Consider the following 19,142-nt stretch of genomic DNA (forward strand, 5'->3'; position numbering starts at 1 on the left):
CCCTGCTGTAACTTTCCCTGCTGGGCCATCAATGTTTCATTAACCCCCTGCAAACTTATTGGCTTTTAATTGAAGAAAGAAAAAATGTGACCACTGAGGAATTTAATAACATTCAAGCATTAAATCTTAATATCCCAGATTACGTTAATCAAAAACACAGAATAAATTAATCAGCAAGACAATGAGTTTAAAGTTCAGCGAAGCATGAGGAATATGCTGATTGGATAATAACAAGACACCCACGTTTGTTTTTTTCTGTTATTTGTTCCCAAAAGTCCCGGTTTGACCTTTCAGCACTTTCAGAACTTCAAATGGAGATGCATAGACATTTATAATCTTAATAATATGCAATGGAAACTTGTGAATGGTCTCATTTCATACCGCTTAATGAAGTATTGCAGGAAAGTTGAACTTGAAACGAATGTCATCCAGGAAATAGCTCCACTAATAGCGGAAAAGCTCCGACATGTGTCAACATTAGTGACATGAGACACAAACCATCTGTCCTGTCACTTTTCATCATAGACAACTTAGTGATCATCACTGAGACAAGTATTAAGAGGTTGCTCACATGGGCTTTTTAAAAATGTAGACCCATAATCACACACTTTTCAAACTAAACTGCAGTGCACGCAATAATATGAAATAATGTTATATAGGCCACTGTTCATCAAATCACCTACTAGTGCAGGGGTAGGGAACCTATGGCTCGGGAGCCACATGTGGCTCTTTGACCAAAAATATGTGGCTCTACAGCTGTCTCCCTTCAATTAAAAATTTAAACTGTCACAAAAAATCAGTTTCCTATTGAAAATACAATTAAAATTATCTTTTTATCGTATATTTTTACAGCAAAATGAATAAGAATAAAAGGGCATTTCAACCAATGCGCATGTGCAGCGCTGTGGATTAACTTGAATCGTGACACCAATAAAGGGCATGCCACTTACATTTCTATGGCAACTTTGCGCCATAAAACTCAAATGTTCATGGGTGGTGAAAAGAAAGAAATTCAATATGTAATGCCTCTTTATATATATATATATATATATATATATATATATATATATATATATATATATATATATATATATATATATATATATATATATATATATATATATATATATATATATATATATATATATATATATATATATATATATATATATATATATATCCATAATGGCTCTTTAAAAAAAATGTATTTGCCAAAAAAAAAACCTGAAGTGGCTCTTTGCAGAAAAAAGGTTCCTGACCCCTGTACTAGTGGCTAAACTAGTTCTTTCGTTATTAGCTTGACCAGAGGAAGAGGGTCCCTACAATGTCTTTTTTTTTTTTCATTTCTGTCACCTGATGGAGGTATTCCTTACCACAGAAACCTATGGCTTATTTACAGCTGAATAACATCCTGTAACATTAATATGCATGTTTAATTGCACTAGAATCATCACTGAACTGACTCGACCTGAAAAACAGCATTGTTGTCTCCTGCGTATTGCTTATTGCTCAATTGAATTTACACAATTCATTGAAACTTCGCAGATACTAATAATGGATTACCAGTTTATCTCACTAAATCTGATTGACACAATCTGTATTGTATAAGGCACAAAAATCCTATTTATTTTTGACAAAATGACAAAAATATTATTGTTCCTTTATGAGTAATACATTTAATATAATTAATAAATTACTTCATGATTTAACCCTAAAGGACATCAAACAGGCAATTTAAGATTTAATTCTGAGTTAGAATGACATAAATATCCAATTTCCAACACTGAAGTCACGTGAATAAAAGTTATATTAAAGAAGTATACAAATTATTTATTTCCACATATTAACATGGTTAAAGTGTTGTACTATGACGTTACTGTACAACTGCAGTCCAACAATATGCAATTATTTGTTTTGCAAATCATTTACTAAGCCTCAATCGAACTCATGTGGAGGTTTATGAGAAAGAAAATCCCACCAAAACGGAAAAGAAACAATCAAACCGAAAGCCATGTTAACACTGGGATAAATAAAAGGACTTGGGGTTAAACGGCAAAGCAAGCAACTTCTGAGAAAAGCCAGCTTTCAAAACTCCCATGAAGCTCAAGAAATTAACTTGTTATATTGGCTTAGAAATATACAGCATCTTCAATGCAAGATGTGGCTACTGATAAAAATACAGCATTTATATGCAGAAGTAAATACAGTATGATTCATAGGCTGTCTACCCTCATAACCTTTCAGTTATAAAAACTAAAACTTGAAATGCAGTCTCATTGAGAGCATTTTGCTGACCTGTATAGCCACTGTCCTCCAGCTCCATGTAATTTCCTCATCACAATCCACTTATTCTCCAAAAAACTTGATTATAAAAATCGCCAGGGGCAGAACGCTTCTTCAGGGGCTGCTGGGTTTTCACTTATTGGTGTAAAGCATTAGCTAGTGCTGGTTTAGGCAGTATTGCCAGTGACCATGGCTGTACAATGCAAGGACAGTAAAGTGGGTTTTTTTTTTATTTTGTTTTGTTTTTTTTAAGCTAAGAAAGAGTCACCTCAAGTTTCCTGCTGTCACATCTGTACCACTGCAAACACTGTTGCCATGCAGAATGAGGGGTTTCTCAAATGGATAAAAACATAGATTTGGAAAAAAAAAATTGACTACAGGTCAGAAATAATTCAAATTCATCCACAATCCCATAAAACCACCACGTGAGCTAAATTTCTACTGTTAAATTCTACTATCATTTCCGCAAACAAAATCTAGCAAAAACAGCACATTTTAAAAATTATGTATGCACTAGCAGGATAATCAGCATGTTCCCTATTATCAATTAGTTTTTTCTAGCATTGTATGAATTAACATTACTACTAAATGACAGTATGTTCTCTCCCTTGCTCTCCTTTTAGCAGCGACTATTGCAGCTAAAATAGGCTAAAGCAGGCATGTCCAAGCTCGGTCCTGGAGGGCCGGTGTCCTGCAAAGTTTAGTTCCAACCCCAATCAGACACACCTGGGCTAGCTAATCAAGCACTTACTAGGCTTTCTAGAAACATCCGTGCAGGTGTGTTGAGGCAAGTTGGAGCTAAAATCTGCAGGACACCGGCCCTCCAGGACCGAGTTTGGACACCCCTGGGCTAAAGCGTGCTTTATGTGTGCATTAAATAAGGGTGCAAATAGCAGCAATTTAATTATAGCAAACATTAGTAAACCATGATGCATTTAAATTTTTCAGCCATTAACTTTGAGTCTAAAAGAAAAAATTCTAACAGAATGCATATAAAATAAAACTAACAAAGTAAAGCATGTAAATATCTACAGTGTAGACAGTCGTTTTTCAACACAAATGAGTTCAACAAACATGGTTAATTTATTATTTGGTACCACCAGACAAACACTGCATTTCTAAAACAAAAATTGCACTGACATTCAATGGCATGTGAATACATGCAATCTTTTAGAGGTGGCAAATAAAACTCTTATGTAAAATCTTGTGCTTAAACTTGTGTACAAGCAAGATACAAGAAACTGAATGTGATTCAATGACTTTAAAGTTATTTTCCACTCTTTGAGTCAAAATAACTTAAAAATAAGTTGGAATAAAGCAATATGGCGATAATGAACATCCAATGCAATCCACACTAGAGAAAGCATTGTCTAAAAGAAAATGTAAATATTATTAATGCTTTGAGCTTAATAACAAAATAAGCACACAAGAAAAAAGACAGTGGTAAAAAACTATTAAAAAAGCATCTTGGCCATAGAAATATTGATATGTAACATTCCACTTCCAGCATCATGCCAACAGATAAGCTTTGATTGTAAAGTACATTTAAAGGGCACCTATTAAGCAAAAATCACTTTCACAAGGGGTTTTAACACAGTTGTGTGGCAACAGTGCGTGAATATTGCCAGCTTCTAATGGTAAAAATATATTCATTTAATTTTTTATAATCATACACGATAAAAACTATCTGCAGAAACACTTTCATTGACATACTCCTTTTAAACATGCCATCGGAGGGGGAAAGCCCCTCCTGTTAGAGACGATCTCTCCCTCTTTGGACTAGGATGTTAGTCTTGTTTTTGAATCAGCTACTATGCTGACACATTTGTAGCTCTGGTCTCTTTTCAAAAGAGGACTGGGAACACAATCTCATTTGAATTTAAAGCGACGCTCACCAAAATGTCACGATTTGGAACAAAGCCTAAAAGGGGCAGTTTCAAAGAGTTATAAAATATTATTTGTGGGGTATTTTGAGCTGAAACTTAACATACACACTCTAGGGACATCAGAGACCTATTTTACAAAATTTTGTACATTATTTTGTAAAAAGAGATTATACACCACATCTGCCTCAAGGCAATATTTTGGATTAAATTCTATTCATTGCATGACACACTGATATAACATGGTGTATCCCCAAAAGCAACACTAGTCAACTAAGTTTGTGTTCGTTAGTAAGTAACATTTATCTTAGGCGTAACCGAGAGCCCTTTAGCTTGCCTTATATTTGTGCCTTAACATGTAACACATTCAGATGCTACAGCTCGTGTACATGCTATTTGTACCAACATAGGTAATGTGTGAAGGTTCTACAATGCATGTTATTTGCACCTAAACACGTAAATGCTTCTGTGTATAGTAATCAGTATTCATAATCAATGATTTTACACTCATTGTACATTTATCTGGTATATTTAATCAATTTCACAAGCACAGCTGTAAAACTCTCATGGCCAAATGCAAAACAACAAATCTGAAGCCAAAGAGCACTATAGGGACAAACTGTCCTTCAGCAACTGAGAGCCACAGGGGCAATTATACATAAACACTTAAGCTTGTAGTCCTGTCATTTTCTCGACTTGAGCTGCCAATAAATAAATTCAGCATCCCACCAAGGACCAGCTGCTTTCAAAGCCTTACAGGCATTATCACATTTCTGCCAGACACCATCCAGCAGCCTCCCTTTAACTCCTCTGAAAAAGCAGGTGCAACCAACATTGCTGAAACTCTCCGGTAATCACATAATGTTTGGCAGTGGTCTACTGCTCACTATCACACAGTTAGAGCCAAAGTGCTGCTCAATCATGCCATCAAAAAGCATTTAAGCAGCAGCTCTTAAAGAAATCCAAACAAGGATGGAGACAGTGAGATGAAGAAAAGTAGAAGGTGGTAAAATTGCAGAGTGACACTTTAACCTGACCTCTCGTGGACTTGTTAATGCTTCATAGGGAAAAACCACAATAACAGCAGCTCGTGTCTAATCCATCTTCCAGTAAATTCAGGCTACTCTTTTATCTTTTTCGAGCTCTTGCTGGTTATGACGTATAAAGCCATTCTTTGGACATGAAAACACAAGTGGGCCTAATTTGACTTATTATTCCGGTTAAGTGGTAAAAAGATGAATAGCTTGAGATAGAAGCCCCTTTTTCCCTCTCTGTCTTGTCTTTGTAACACCCACTTAGAGATGCCATCCTAACATATACAGAAACAAAACTGCTCCACTTACTCAAGAAATGCTGCCTGCAGAAACAAAGTGCATATTAAACAATAAAATAATTATTTTATTAAGAAAATAAATAGCTTAAGTAGAAAGTGCAAGCTGGAGCATCAAGATTCAGCTCAGCCTCACCGTCATGATCATCAGTTGAGCTTTTCACAGACATGCGAAAACTGAAAGTGCCATTTGAGTGCTAAAATGTTCAGCGTCTACAAAAGCTCCACTGAACTCCTGTCTAGGCCTCTGCAAATGGTTTATTTAACGACAATCCAATGTCATTAACAGAATGAAAGCAAATATAATATTTAGGCTCTTAAACATTATATAAAGTACAAAGTTTGCTTTGAAAAGTTACTTGATTTTCATTATAAAAGGGTAAAGTTGCAATGAATCATCTGCTTAATTCATTAATTCATTTACTTTTCAGCTTAGTCCCTTTAATAATCCAGGTTCGCCACAGCGGAATGAACCGCCAACTTATCCAGCATGTTTTTACGCAGCGGATGCCCTTTCAGCCGCAACCCATCTCTGAGAAAATCTACTGAATTCTTCAATAAAAATATTAAAACCTTTGCTAATATAGGTGTGCGCTTTTCATTCAGGATTAATAATGTAAATACATAGCTAAAAACCAATGATCTTAAAACAACAAGTAAACCTAAAAATTAAAGTAACTTAGTAAAGTAATGGTAAACTCAAAAACGCCCAGAGGTTTCAATGATGATCTGAGCTTTAAAATGTGCACAAAGAAAGGTATCACACTCCATACAACTTATGCACTAGATTTCAGGTTTGTTCAAAGAGACAGCACATTTTTACAGAAATATTCCTTGTTCAATAAAGTGACATCGACATGCAGCAAGTCCACAGCAAACCCACAGCCCCATCTGCTGGATAAATGTGATGTTGCTGAATGAGATAACCTCAGAGCAGCCGCTTGGATGATGACTCCAAGAACTGTTAAAATCATTGAATATAAAAGCTTCTTTGTGTTGCTGGCCAATGCATGGACCAGATTAAATAACAACAGATGAATAACCGTAAAGGCAAAACAGCTATCATTTTTTCCTGGAAGGGTTTTGTCTGGCATTTGACTCAAAACTGTAAAAAGCTGACAGACTTACTGAAAATCAGGTAGCATGAGAGAAGGTTCATGTGCAGATGTATCAGATTACATGACTTGTGTTTTCAAATCAAGAATACAGCTCTCTGTTAAAAGCAGGATATCAATGCCATACCATAGAGTGTGTGTGTGTTTGTGTCTGTGTGAAGGAGATACTTTTTCTGTATACAGTAACCGTAAGGGTCAGTAAGATTTAATTAAATTTTTTTTTTTAAATAAATCTCTTTTGCTCAGCCTTCAGTCTCACATAATCCTTCGGAAATAATCATAAAATGCTGATTCAGAGCCCAAGAATTTTTTTAAATTTATATTTATATTTTATTTAGATAATTTCTATACCTTTTAAAAGGATTTGGACCAGCAAAGAGAGTTGATTACAATGGTTTGTTCACAAAACTGTGGAAGAATCTCGCTGACTCACTTATTGACTCAAACCCCATATAATGCTTAAGACGACAACAAGGAAAGAGAAACAACTAGCTATATAGTATGACTGAATACTGAATAGAAAATGTTTAGCCCTCTTGTAAATATATTATTCAAATATTTCAAATAAGTGAAGTTTAACAGAGAAAGGAAATTTGCACAGTGTTTCCTAAAATACTTTCTTTTTCTGGGGAAAGTTTTATTTCTTTTAGTTTGGTTGGAATAAAAAAAAGTTTTTAAAAATAAAAACAATTATTAAAGTCAAAAAAACATTTTTGACTGGCTACAGAACAAACCACTTTTGTTTAATAACGTGCCTAATTAACCTAAATTACCTAGTTAAAATAACTAACCTAGTTATGCCTTTAAAATGCTCTTTATTCTGAATACTAGTATTTCGCAAAATAGGTAGAAAATATTGTGTATTCTCATCATGGCAAGGACTAAATAAATTAGTGATTCAAATAAAGTTATCAAAGGCCCCGTAAAGTGCTTTGAAATGGGCATTATTATTCGATATTTGACATAATTTTAACTGAAACCAGACAACAGGGTGGGGCATAAAGTAACTCCTAAAAAAAAAAAGCTAATAGTGTTTTGTTTTATCACAGCTCTGCCAATGAGAGTGCTTGAGCTCTAACACAAAAAATAAAAGCATTATGAAGGGGGCGGGCGGTACATGCCAGATACTAGAGAGCATTTGATTGGTCAGAAGATTTTATGAAGTCTGAAGTATGAGGTGATCTTAGATTCATTTAGGCAGAAGTGTCAAACTGCAAGCTTTGGAGATTTATATCTTCTAAATGTGAATTAATTTTGTCACTGTTTTGTGGCACAGTAGCTTATAGATAGATTAAAGGGCACCTATGATGAAAATGAACTTTTGTAAGCTGTTTGGACAGAAACGTCTGTATATATAGTGTGTCCACTGTCATATTGGAGTGATATAAACCCAACAAGTCTCTTTTGTAAAATTTCCTATCGTTAAAATAGGATCTAAATCCCAGTGATTTTGAGGCCCAGCGGAGCGTGACGTAGGAGTGTGATTTTCTCCAACCACTGAATTGATTGACAGGCGCCACGTTTCTATAATAACAAGTACACACATGTCTAGGATTTAAATATTTGTTACAACTCTCTGTGATTTTTATAATTTTAATAAGTATAAAATGTTTTTTAAAACAGAGCATGTTTGTAATAAAGATTGCAAAATCGCTAATTTTGAACCGCTACAATCACCACGGCAGAATGGTGTCAGTAAATGCTAATATATGTGTGTGTGTACTGCAAACGGCATTTGTGTGAAACTAATTTCATAAAGGAGTGAAAAAACTTCACCACACATAAATAAAATAAACTTAGCTGGTATTCTTGACTAATGAGCTGTATTTCAGCTTAATTTGTGTCTGTCTCTATCACTGACGGCTGTTTATCTGACATAACGCATGATGGGAAGCAGATATGCATGTGGGAGCAGTAGGCGAGGAAAAGCAGCTCATTTTCATTTAAAGCCACAGGCTACAAAAACAGCTACACTGTACTCTGGCACCAAAATGGGCAGATTCTGGAGGCTATAATAAATAATCTGATGGGTATTTTGAGCTGAAACTTATCTTACATCTTGTAAAATGGGTAAAATATTTTCCCTTTAAGACTAATATACTGATACTAACATCTTAAAACTTTCATTTTAATTTTACAGAGACTTTAAAACTATTCTGTTTAAAAATGTGTTGAATAAAATGATCCTCTCCATTAATTGGGAATAATCATTTAAAACATAAAGCTGCTGGATTTAAAGGTTTGGTTTGAATGTGCATACAGACACAATGGTCTACCTGTCCTGTTCAGCAAGCAGTGCTCCTTCTTCCTTTAGTCTCTTGCTTTTAGCAGCACAGTCCTCCAGCAGCACCTCTCTTTTCCGTTTGATCACATGCAGCCAGTCAACTCCCTCCCGCTCCACTTCATCCTCATCCGCCTGCTCCGAGTCCTGCTCAAACTGCTGCACTGTCTGCTTGGAAACTCTCTCCCCCACCTTACGCTTCCAGCCAAAGGAGGCCATCCTAAGAAAAAATAAGAAAAAAATGCAATGACATTAATTAACATTATTCAAAGAAGCAAATAGATGCTGTAAGACTAATAGTTGTGAATGCTAAAACAAAATGCTACGAATAACAGAACAGACCTTTGGTTTCAAGAAAGTAACATAACCAACAGTGATTCTGCTCATTAACTTGTTTTGCATAGTGGAAAATCCGTAACATTTAGCTGTAGGTTTTCAATAAAAGAAAATATTTTGAGACAAAAACTGAAGCCATTGGTATAAATTGCAGTTGGAGTTTTTAAACAGTGGAGACTGGAGAGATATGGGGTCTTTGGAAATGTTTGAAAATAAAGTATAAAAAGGATTTTTTTTAATAAAGTAAAATAATTATTGAATTATTAAAATATGAAGTTAAAGTATCTTTAAATAAACAATTAAACACAAAATAATGATTGAACAAATAAAATAATAATCTAATAATAATACAATTAATATGTTAAATAATATTTTTGCCAAAATGTGATTAAAATAAATGAGTAAACTGAGAAATGAGTAAACGGAGTAAAATGAGAATTAAATCAAACAAAGAAATACAAATTACATTAAAATTGACGATAAGAATTTGATTAAAATAATTAAATACAGTTGCTAATTCATACCGAAAATATTTTACTATGAGTATTACTGTAATTTCTTCAAAGCTAAATATTTTCAAAATAATATTTTAGAACCATTTATAATATTTTCAAGAAAAAAAGATGCCTTTTAGATTTTATGATCGGGGCCCCTTCACATAAGGATGATCATCTTTGGGATCTAAAAGATTTAAAATCCCCAACAACGTAATATATTACACAGGACTTAAACCTTTTATTCGTTAGGTAATTGGGTATATTGTAAAATATACAGTAAGTTAACTAACTACACTACTATAGTATGCAAAAGCACAGAAGAAACCAACAAGAATGTCCTAAGTCACTGTCCCAGAGGTGCAACTGCATGGTTTGTTTCAGGTGTAATCATCTCACATTGAGCCTCAAACTGCAAGTAGGTCAAGTGCACTTGTAATACAGCCAATAACAGGCTCTAGCCGATGAAGTCCTGAAGTAGCACAATGCTTTTTCTTTTTCTTTTTTTTTTTTTTTTACAGTTGAGTGCGATTTACTGTCTGATACTTTCTGAGATCACACAAACACAAGACGCCAGTCACTAAAGCCTTTTATGCAGCAAGTTTCATAATTAATGCTTAACGTTACTTTAAGCGCGCGACTGAACCCATATATCAAAAATATGAGGTCGAAAAAGACAAACCTGGTTCATAAATGCTAAATAATTCACTGCATCACTGACAGACTATCGTTCAGCAACGGTTTAGCGTTTTCTTACAAATGTTTTGGACTTGTCCACTCCGCCCTCTAACCCGGAAGTACTGCAGCACTCTTAAAGGTACAAGGCACGTTTTCGTTCTTAAAACGGATAAGCCTGACAGTTTGCATTACTGTAACACAAACATTAACGCAAACATTACTGTCACATTTACTTCTAAAATGTATGTTATATCTAATTTGTTATTTTAAGTTATTTATTTATTTTTTTAAATTAATACCAAACCCCATGCGAACACCGGGAGCACATGCAAACTCCACACAGAAATGCCAACTGGCTAAGCTCGTACTTGAACCAGCGACCTTCTTGCAGTGAAGCGACAGTGCAGCCCACTGAGCCACCATGACACCATGGTGATCAATACGGCAAAATGAAAAAAATTAAAAGTTTACTTCAATCAGACCTAACATCAAAACAAAAAATGGCTAATTTTGGGATAAGTGGCCATCTCTGTTCCTTTATTATATTTTTCTTTTACCCACTATTGATTAAAATGGTTCTTCAAGAAATTAATTGGTTGTGCACTCAAAATCAGATTGTGGGTAGGCTAAAGTAGTGAGTGAATGCAGAGAATTTGGACAACAATTGCCAACATCAGATATAGTGCATGTAGTGAGATATAATGATTATTTATAATAGCAATATAATATCATTCCTGTAACTCCACTACTCAGTTCTTGTAAATAATGATGCACTAAGGCCAATGTTGTAGGTTTGCTTCACAAAAAAAGCCAGAACTGATTAAATGTGCACCTTCAATGCAATTATATATCCATAAATATATCTATATATAAAAATATACCATAATATATATATGAGCAAACAAAATATAAGATGACGGTACAGTGGTGCAGTGGGTAGCACTGTTGCCTCACAGCAAAAAGCTTGCTGGTTTTAACCTCAGCTATGTCATTTGGCATTTCTGTGTGGTTCTCCCCCTGTTCAATTGGGTTTCCTCTGGGTTCTCCAGTTTCCCCCACAGTCCATAGACATGCGCTGTAGGTGAATTAAATGAGCTAAATTGGCCGTAGTGTGTGTGTGTCTGTGTGTGTGTGTGTCTGTGTGTGTGTGTGTCTGTGTGTGTGTGCGCGTGGTGTGTGTGTGTGTGTGTGTGTGTGTGTGTGTGTGTGTGTGTGTGTGTGTGTGTGTGTGTGTGTGAATGACTGTATGAGTGTTTCCCGGTACTGGGTTGCAGCTAGAAGGGCATCCGTAAAACTTATGCTGGATTGGTTGGCAGTTCATTCTGCTGTGGCGACCCCAGATTAATAAAGGGACTAAGCCAAAAATAAAATGAATTAATTAAATAATTAATCAATTAAAATATAAGATAAAACTTTTAAACTGAATTTCTTTTTTTGGAACATTAGAATGTAATTAAACTGGACAATTATACACTTTGCAATATTGTAACCATATCTTCAAACCAAAATGTGGAACAAAGATCACAGTTGAAATGTAAAGAAACCTGTTTGTTATCACCTTGCATAAGAATCCCACTGCTCCACTATTTTGCAGCCAATTAACCTTCAGAGCAGGGGACAGCACATTGACCTTTGGACTGCATGTTGATCACGGATACCCTGTGCACATGAGCTGCTTTTGCTGACAGCTCTGTACTGCTAATCAATCATTAGTCACAACAATGTCCGATGTGCATTTTGTGTAAACAGACGAATGTTACAAACAATATATCTAGAAATATTTACATTATATAAATAAAATATGAATAATAAAAAATATATATATATATATATATATATTAAATCTTCAGTCATTGTTTATTCAACACTTCAGGCGCAGATCTTAAAACTGAGACTAATATGCAATTGCTAATATGCAAATACAAAGTACATATGCATTGTGCTTAGATGATCAATCAGTCAATCACAAATCAAAATTGATACAATCAGCTCTATTGTTGCCGAATGACAGTCCCCATGTACTCAGTGTGATAAACTCTATGGACTTCGACCAGGCCCTTCATTTACTACATGTGAAAAAAAAACACTCCTCCCTTCCAACTGTACCTGCAATTGGTTAACTACCATCACTCCCCCTTTAAACCAAGTCAAATATCTAGACTACTTTCTAAAACATTCTTTCTGACAGGGATCTGCAGGAACTCAGAGGAGGTTTCACTCTCTAGCAGTTAGTAATCATGTCTGACAGAGGCGCATTTGATACCAATGTGGTGACCCTCACCAGGTTTGTCTTGGAAGAGGGCAGAAAAGCCAAGGGAACAGGAGAGCTTACAACCCTTCTCAACTCCATGTGCACAGCCATTAAAGCCATTTCCACCGCTGTCAGAAAAGCTGGAATTGCCAATCTGTGAGTACCAACTAATGCGTCTTCAACACCAGACAAATATTTAGATTTTTAATTCCGTTGAGCCATATTGCACTCCAATATACTGTATATAGTATGAACTGACACTGAGTTTTTCTACTGTTTCTACCTCCTGTGGTACACAAATATGAGAACATTTTCCTTAATTTAAAGAGATAAAATGATGTCATCATGCACTCCCCCTTAACTTGCTCAGAACCATTTGAGTTTCTTTCTTCTGTTAAACACAAAGAAGATATTTTGAAAAATGTTGGTTGCTGAGATTCATTGACTTCCATAGTAATTTTTGTTCCTACTATAGAAGTCAGTGGGTCTCAACAACCAGCATTCTTCAAAATGTCTTCTTTGTGTTTAACAGAAGAAAACTCATAAAGGTTTGGAACCACTTGACTTGAAGTTGAGTAAACGGTGAGACATTTTTCCATTTTTGGATGAATATCCCTTTAATGGTATTCAAGTTGCTGTCACTTTCTAGACCACACAGTAGTTTAGTAAGCCATTAGATTAATTAAAATACTTTAAACCTTAAATTACATCAGTGCATTTTTTTCTAATGCATTTTGCTTGCAGACTTGAAGATTTATTTATTATATGTTATTATGGTGTTGCAGTGGCTGGTCAGTTCAAGCACTTTGCAAACAGACATCACAGAATGAGGCAATGATTATATCTCACTTGTTGAAATAGGGGGCAAAGGTCCACTCTTTCATAAGAAGCTACAGTATCAGTACTGTGAGAGAAAATCAGCATGTAATATGTGAATCATATATGAATATATCACAGTTACAAATCTCTATTCCTCTTTTTAGCTATGGAATTGCTGGAAGCACAAATGTTACAGGAGACCAGGTGAAAAAGCTAGATGTCCTATCCAATGACCTAGTTATAAACATGATTAAATCCTCCTTCACATCCTGTGTTTTGGTGTCTGAAGAAGATGAAAAAGCCATCATAGTAGAACCAGAGAAAAGGGTAGGTGCATGCAACATTTCTCCTGTTTTATTTTTAACTGAATTCTGATTTATTTACTCTCTCCTTAACATAATTTCAGCATCTAGAGAAGTGATGCCCAAACTAGGGCCTGAGGGCCAAAGTTGGCCAATATTAACCTTTTATTTGGCCTGCCAAATCTAAGATAAGAGGGAAAATGATGGGAATGTTTCAATGTTTATTGTTAAAAGCTAACTGAAATTAAATGTTTCAATTAAATGGTGTAAATTAATCAGATTTTGTTTAAATGTACATAATGTCACCTGACAATGCAAAAACTTTGGTAAGCAAATCAAATCAAAGGCAGATTCTGCTTGACTAGTGTACTCAGAATTGAACTCCACTGTGTTATAAATGTGATTATGTTTTTATTGCATTAAGTTATAATGTTAAAAAGTTATACTGAATTAGTTAACATGATTTAAAGTAATGTTTTCTATTTATTTTGAAATATTATTAAATAAATTAGGAATTACCCATGGCATCTTTAATGTAGTAAAGTTTAATATATTTACTTCGGCCCACGGCTCTCAATGATATTTGGATTTTGGCCCTTCATATGAAAAAAGTTTGGGCACCCTTGATCTAGAGTATATGGTTATATTCACAGTGAGAACCAGTTAATCCCTACTAACTAAGTCAATCTAAACGCTTCTATTCATCTAATCTGCTTGTGTTAGGGGTTCCAAATCACTATTTTGGTATACATTTTCTTCTGATTGTATGTGTTATTTGAATTGAGAATATAGCTGTGTACTGTAGACCACTGCATGACACTGTATTTTTTTTCTTACTCAGGGCAAATACGTGGTTTGTTTTGACCCTCTGGATGGCTCTTCAAACATTGACTGCTTAGCGTCTATTGGAACTATTTTTGCAATCTACAGAAAGGTAGTGACCTTCAGATCTATTACAGTCATCTAAAAGCTTTTCTGAAATGCTCTGGTTTATGTGCATGTTTTCTGTTTTTGTTTAGGAAACTGACGATGAGCCCTCAGAGAAGGATGCCTTGCGGAGCGGCAGAAACATTGTGGCTGCAGGTTATGCTCTCTATGGCAGTGCTACCATGCTGGTTCTCTCCACGGGCCAGGGAGTCAACTGCTTCATGCTGGATCCTGTAAGTCTGCATTATGTTTCATACTACATCCAGCACTACAGCACTACGTTTCGCACTACATCCAGCTTTAAATAGTTAAATGACATTGTTAAGGTGAATACATTACCTCCTAAAGACTTATCATTCTGGATCTTTCCCCCTTCATCAGGCCATCGGTGAGTTCATACTTGTGGACCGGGATGTGAGGATTAAGAAGAAAGGAAAGATCTACAGTCTTAATGAAGGCTATGCTCAGCAATTTTACCCAGATGTCACAGAATATCTGCAAAAGAAGAAATTCCCAGAAGTAAGAGCCTACAGACTCTAAGTATTCTCATTTTATTGGCGAGTCAAAGATAAAGACACATTTAAAAATCCTGTCATATCTGTTAAGATACTCTATCATTGCGTAGTTTGGGGTCAATAAGATTATTTTTCCTTCAGAAATTCTTTAACAAAAGGCTGATTTTATTTGTTTTTTTTTTCTGTATATTAGTCTCTAAAGATAAAATTCTTACTGTGACACACAGGATGGCAGTTCACCTTATGGAGGGCGCTATGTGGGGTCTATGGTAGCTGATGTGCACAGGACATTAGTCTATGGAGGAATTTTCCTGTACCCTGCTAATGTCAAGAGTCCCAAGGGCAAGGTGAAAACAAACACACACAATGAATTAAAATTTGTATTTATAAAAATATCAGATTTTAATGAAATATTTTCACTTGTTTCTTGTTTCTTACTGGCCTGCAGCTGAGGCTGCTGTACGAGTGCAACCCTATGGCCTTCATCATAGAGCAGGCTGGAGGTATGGCAACAACTGGAGCCATGAACGTTCTGGACATTCAGCCTGACTCAATCCACCAGAGGGTTCCTGTAGTTCTGGGCTCCCCTGATGATGTAAAGGAGTATATCTCTATCTACAAAAAACATGCCAAGTGAGATGCAACATGACAAGAATCATCTGAAATCCACTACAACCATCATCATCATTATCATCATCCCGCTGAACCTCAAAATTAAATATATGAAACTCATGGACATGACATAAAGCACCCGTTATCTGTAAATACAGGGAACAAGAAGTATAATTTTTTACAAATTTGTTCTTTGTAATGTTTTGTACTCTTATGTCCCAGTTGTGTTTTGTAAATGAAAAAAAATTAAATATGTGTTGTGTATTTTACAGTGACTGATATTAAACCCTACAAACACTTCTGTTTACATCAAAAATAACAATTACATTGTTTGGTTGTGTCTGTAATAAACACTATTTAAAGCTATAAACTTTACACTTCTGGCAGTCAAATACCATTTCAAGAAGAAAAAGAGGTGAGAAAAAAGGTTTTGGACTTTTGGTGACATGAATGCTTTTTTGGTTCAGTTGTTTTTAAATAACAGTTTATTGATAACTGTTTAAATAATTTGTTTTGTGATGTCATATTTGATATATGATATAAAGTCCTTTGACCATCGTGTGCATCCAATAAAAGTGTGCATCCAATCCAGTACTACTCCATCACAATTACTGTGATTAAAGTGAAAGATCACGCAGTCTCTCATGCAAATGTTTATTTATTTATTTATTTATTTTTCAGGCAGATGCATTGATGACCAACTACCTGGCGGAAATAACATCATTAATAATTTCATTTCATTACTAGCTAGTTGGGTCACACTTTATTTTAAGGTACAATTCTACGTTAACTAATTTGTTGCTTATTAGAAGCTTATGCTTGCTTAGTTGCTTATGCTTGTAGAATAAGATCATGCAGAACATGTACTTTATAAGTACAAATAAACAGCCAATATCTTAATAATAGGCTGTTAATAAGCTACTGGTTAATAGTGAGAACTGGTACTTAAACTAAAGTGTTTAATTAAACCATTTAATTTACTAATTCATAATGTTTTTATGCAAATGATAGACTTCAAGTTAATGAATAGTTATCACATCAGCAGTGTGTTGACAACATTTAAAAATGCAAACTTTTTATATTACAAGTTGTCTAAAATGCTCAAATATTAAAAAAAATATTTAATGAAATATGTGCTAATGCAGACGACGCAGTGGCGCGGTAGGTAGTGCTGTCGCCTCACAGCAAGAAGGTCACTAGTTCGAGCCTCGGCTGGGTCAGTTTGGAGTGGCTGTGTACTGTGTGGAGTTTGCATGTTCTCCCTGGCTGCGTTTGCGCGGGTTTCCTCCAGGTGCTCCGGTTTCCCCCACAGTCCAAAGACATGCGGTACAGATGAATTGGGTAGGCTAAATTGTCCGTAATGTATGTGTGTAAATGAGTGTGTATGGATGTTTCCCAAGGATGGGTTGCGGCTGGAAGGCCATCCACTGCATAAAACATGTGCTGGATAAGTTGGCGGTTCATTCCGCAGTGGCGACCCCAGATTAATAAAAGGACAAGAAAATGACTGAATGAATGTGCTAATGTATATGTAATACATTTCTAGCTCTAAAACTATGAACATGAAGTCAGTTTACGTATTAAAGTTACATAAAGGAATTTTTTGAGAATCTCTTTATCAGTCCATAATTCGACAAAATACTGCAGACAGCCAGAAAAACTACTTTTTTTTACATTTATTTCGTAAAAAAAGTTTATTATTTGCCATGTTATGTTTTACATACGCCTCAGTAAAAACCTTTAGTTTAGAGTAAAGCCAGAAATAAATAAAACTGTAAGTAAAAAATACTATTAAAAAAGTATTATAAAATATTTTGGGATTAAAAAATACTAAGAAGGGGAAAAGTTCCTTTAGACCAGGGGTGTCCACACTCGGTCCTGGAGGGCCGGTTGCCTGCAAAGTTTAGTTCCAACCTCAATCAGACACACCTGGGCTAGCTAATCAAGCTCTTACCGGGCTTTCTAGAAACATCCATGCAGGTGTGTTGAGGCAAGTTAGAGCTAAAATCTGCAGGACACCGGCCCTCCAGGACCGAGTTTGGATACCCCTGCTTTTGACTAAAAAAGAACAAGCCCAAATTTCAGAATTGGCATGCATAAAAACAGTTTTTGCCTTTATTTAATATTTAAAATTGAGATAATGTTTTTTTTTTTTTTACAGTAGGCTTTATATTTAGTGTTTGCATTATCTTACATTGTTTGTATTGCTTTAATCATTTTCATCTTAAATTGTATTTTACTTTTGTTCATTAGATTTCAATTTTGTACTGCATCGTCTTAAGTGTCTAATTGCTTAAAATATTTCATTTTCTTAATGAAAACTTACATTTAACTTGTTTGAATGGTGTTACATTTGAATAAAATGGATTCTGTTTAGATTAGATTGATGTGTTCATTAGCTGTTTATTTGATGACTATTCTATTCGAGGCTATAGTTAGACGTTTATTAAATTTTGACAGGGTGTATTCAGCCTTTTTTTTTTTTTTTTGCCTACAGTAGACCATTTACCAGCAATGACATTTAGGTATCGTTCAATAAATCCTTAGTTTAGCCCACATTCTGCCTTGCTTTAGTCTGGACTGTTTAGATGGCTACTAGACGTCTTTTCAATGCAAAGTTGCTTGCTAAGAAAGAGCCTTTGCAGAATGTCATAACGTTGCAGCAAATAAGTAAGATTAGTAAATGATTTTTTAAGTAAAAACATACTGAGCTGAACTGATCTGAACTGAACTTAAACTCTGAAAACTTAACTACACTGTTCATTCTCTATAATCTTCTATGTGAAGCTGCTTTGACACAATCTACATTGATTGTAAAAGCGCCCCTACTGAAAAATCCAGCTTAAACCAGCCTAAACTGGTTGGCTGGTTTTAGCTGGTTGACCAGCCTGGTTTTAGAGGGGTTTTGGCCACTTCCAGGCTGATTTCCAGTCATTTCCAGCCTGGTCTTAGCTGGTCAGGCTGAAAAAAGACCAGCTAAAACCCGCTTGACCAGCCTGGTTTAAGCTGGACAGCTGGTTTTAGCTGGGTTCCCAGCCTGGCTAGGCTGGTCAAGTTGGTTTTAGCAGGTCATCTTCCAGCCTGACCAGCTGAGACCAGGCTGGAAATGACTGGAAATGACTGGAAACCAGCCTGGAAGTGGCCAAAACCCCTCTAAAACCCGTCTGGTTGACCAGCTAAAACCAGCCAACCAGCTTAGGCTGGTTTAGGCTGTTTTTTTTCAGTAGGGGCTATACAAAAAACATGAATTGAATTGAATTTAGTTGTATTTTTCACGTTTTAAATGTAGTTAACCAATGATAAAAATGAAAATGAA

General features: G+C 35.3%; 2 protein-coding genes across 3 annotated transcripts in view; one reads left to right on the plus strand and one right to left on the minus strand.

The window, feature by feature from the left end:
• Positions 1-10,525, minus strand: part of ttc33 (tetratricopeptide repeat domain 33) — a 37,443-nt gene extending 26,918 nt beyond the window's left edge. Inside the window, exons 1-2 of one of the 2 annotated variants that reach the window (XM_056458085.1) lie at positions 10,480-10,525; positions 8,888-9,112 (exon numbers count right to left, since the gene is read on the minus strand). In XM_056458085.1, the coding sequence (XP_056314060.1) occupies positions 8,888-9,111 (224 nt within the window). In that variant the 5' untranslated portion in view covers position 9,112; positions 10,480-10,525. Of the gene's footprint in view, positions 1-8,887; positions 9,113-10,404 lie in introns of both variants that reach the window. The other variant, XM_056458084.1, reaches the window with a different exon arrangement.
• A 2,042-nt stretch (positions 10,526-12,567) lies between these two features.
• fbp1b (fructose-1,6-bisphosphatase 1b) lies at positions 12,568-16,420 on the plus strand. Its single transcript, XM_056458086.1, has 7 exons — positions 12,568-12,807; positions 13,635-13,797; positions 14,614-14,706; positions 14,792-14,932; positions 15,081-15,218; positions 15,442-15,561; positions 15,663-16,420. The coding sequence occupies exons 1-7, from the start codon at positions 12,638-12,640 to the stop codon at positions 15,849-15,851; spliced, it is 1,014 nt and encodes a 337-aa protein (XP_056314061.1). The 5' UTR covers positions 12,568-12,637; the 3' UTR covers positions 15,852-16,420.
• Positions 16,421-19,142: the final 2,722 nt, after the last annotated feature.

This window comes from Danio aesculapii, chromosome 5 (assembly GCF_903798145.1).
Source record: "Danio aesculapii chromosome 5, fDanAes4.1, whole genome shotgun sequence".
In the NCBI taxonomy this organism is placed as follows: domain Eukaryota; kingdom Metazoa; phylum Chordata; class Actinopteri; order Cypriniformes; family Danionidae; genus Danio; species Danio aesculapii.

Excerpts from the sequence above, each read along its gene's own strand:
- fbp1b (XM_056458086.1), top strand. The coding sequence starts at position 12,638 with ATGTCTGACAGAGGCGCATTTGATACCAATGTGGTGACCCTCACCAGG. Across the intron at positions 14,933-15,080 it reads ACTGCTTCATGCTGGATCCT|GCCATCGGTGAGTTCATACT; the intron begins GTAAGTCTGCAT and ends CCCCTTCATCAG. Across the intron at positions 15,219-15,441 it reads AAAAGAAGAAATTCCCAGAA|GATGGCAGTTCACCTTATGG; the intron begins GTAAGAGCCTAC and ends TGTGACACACAG.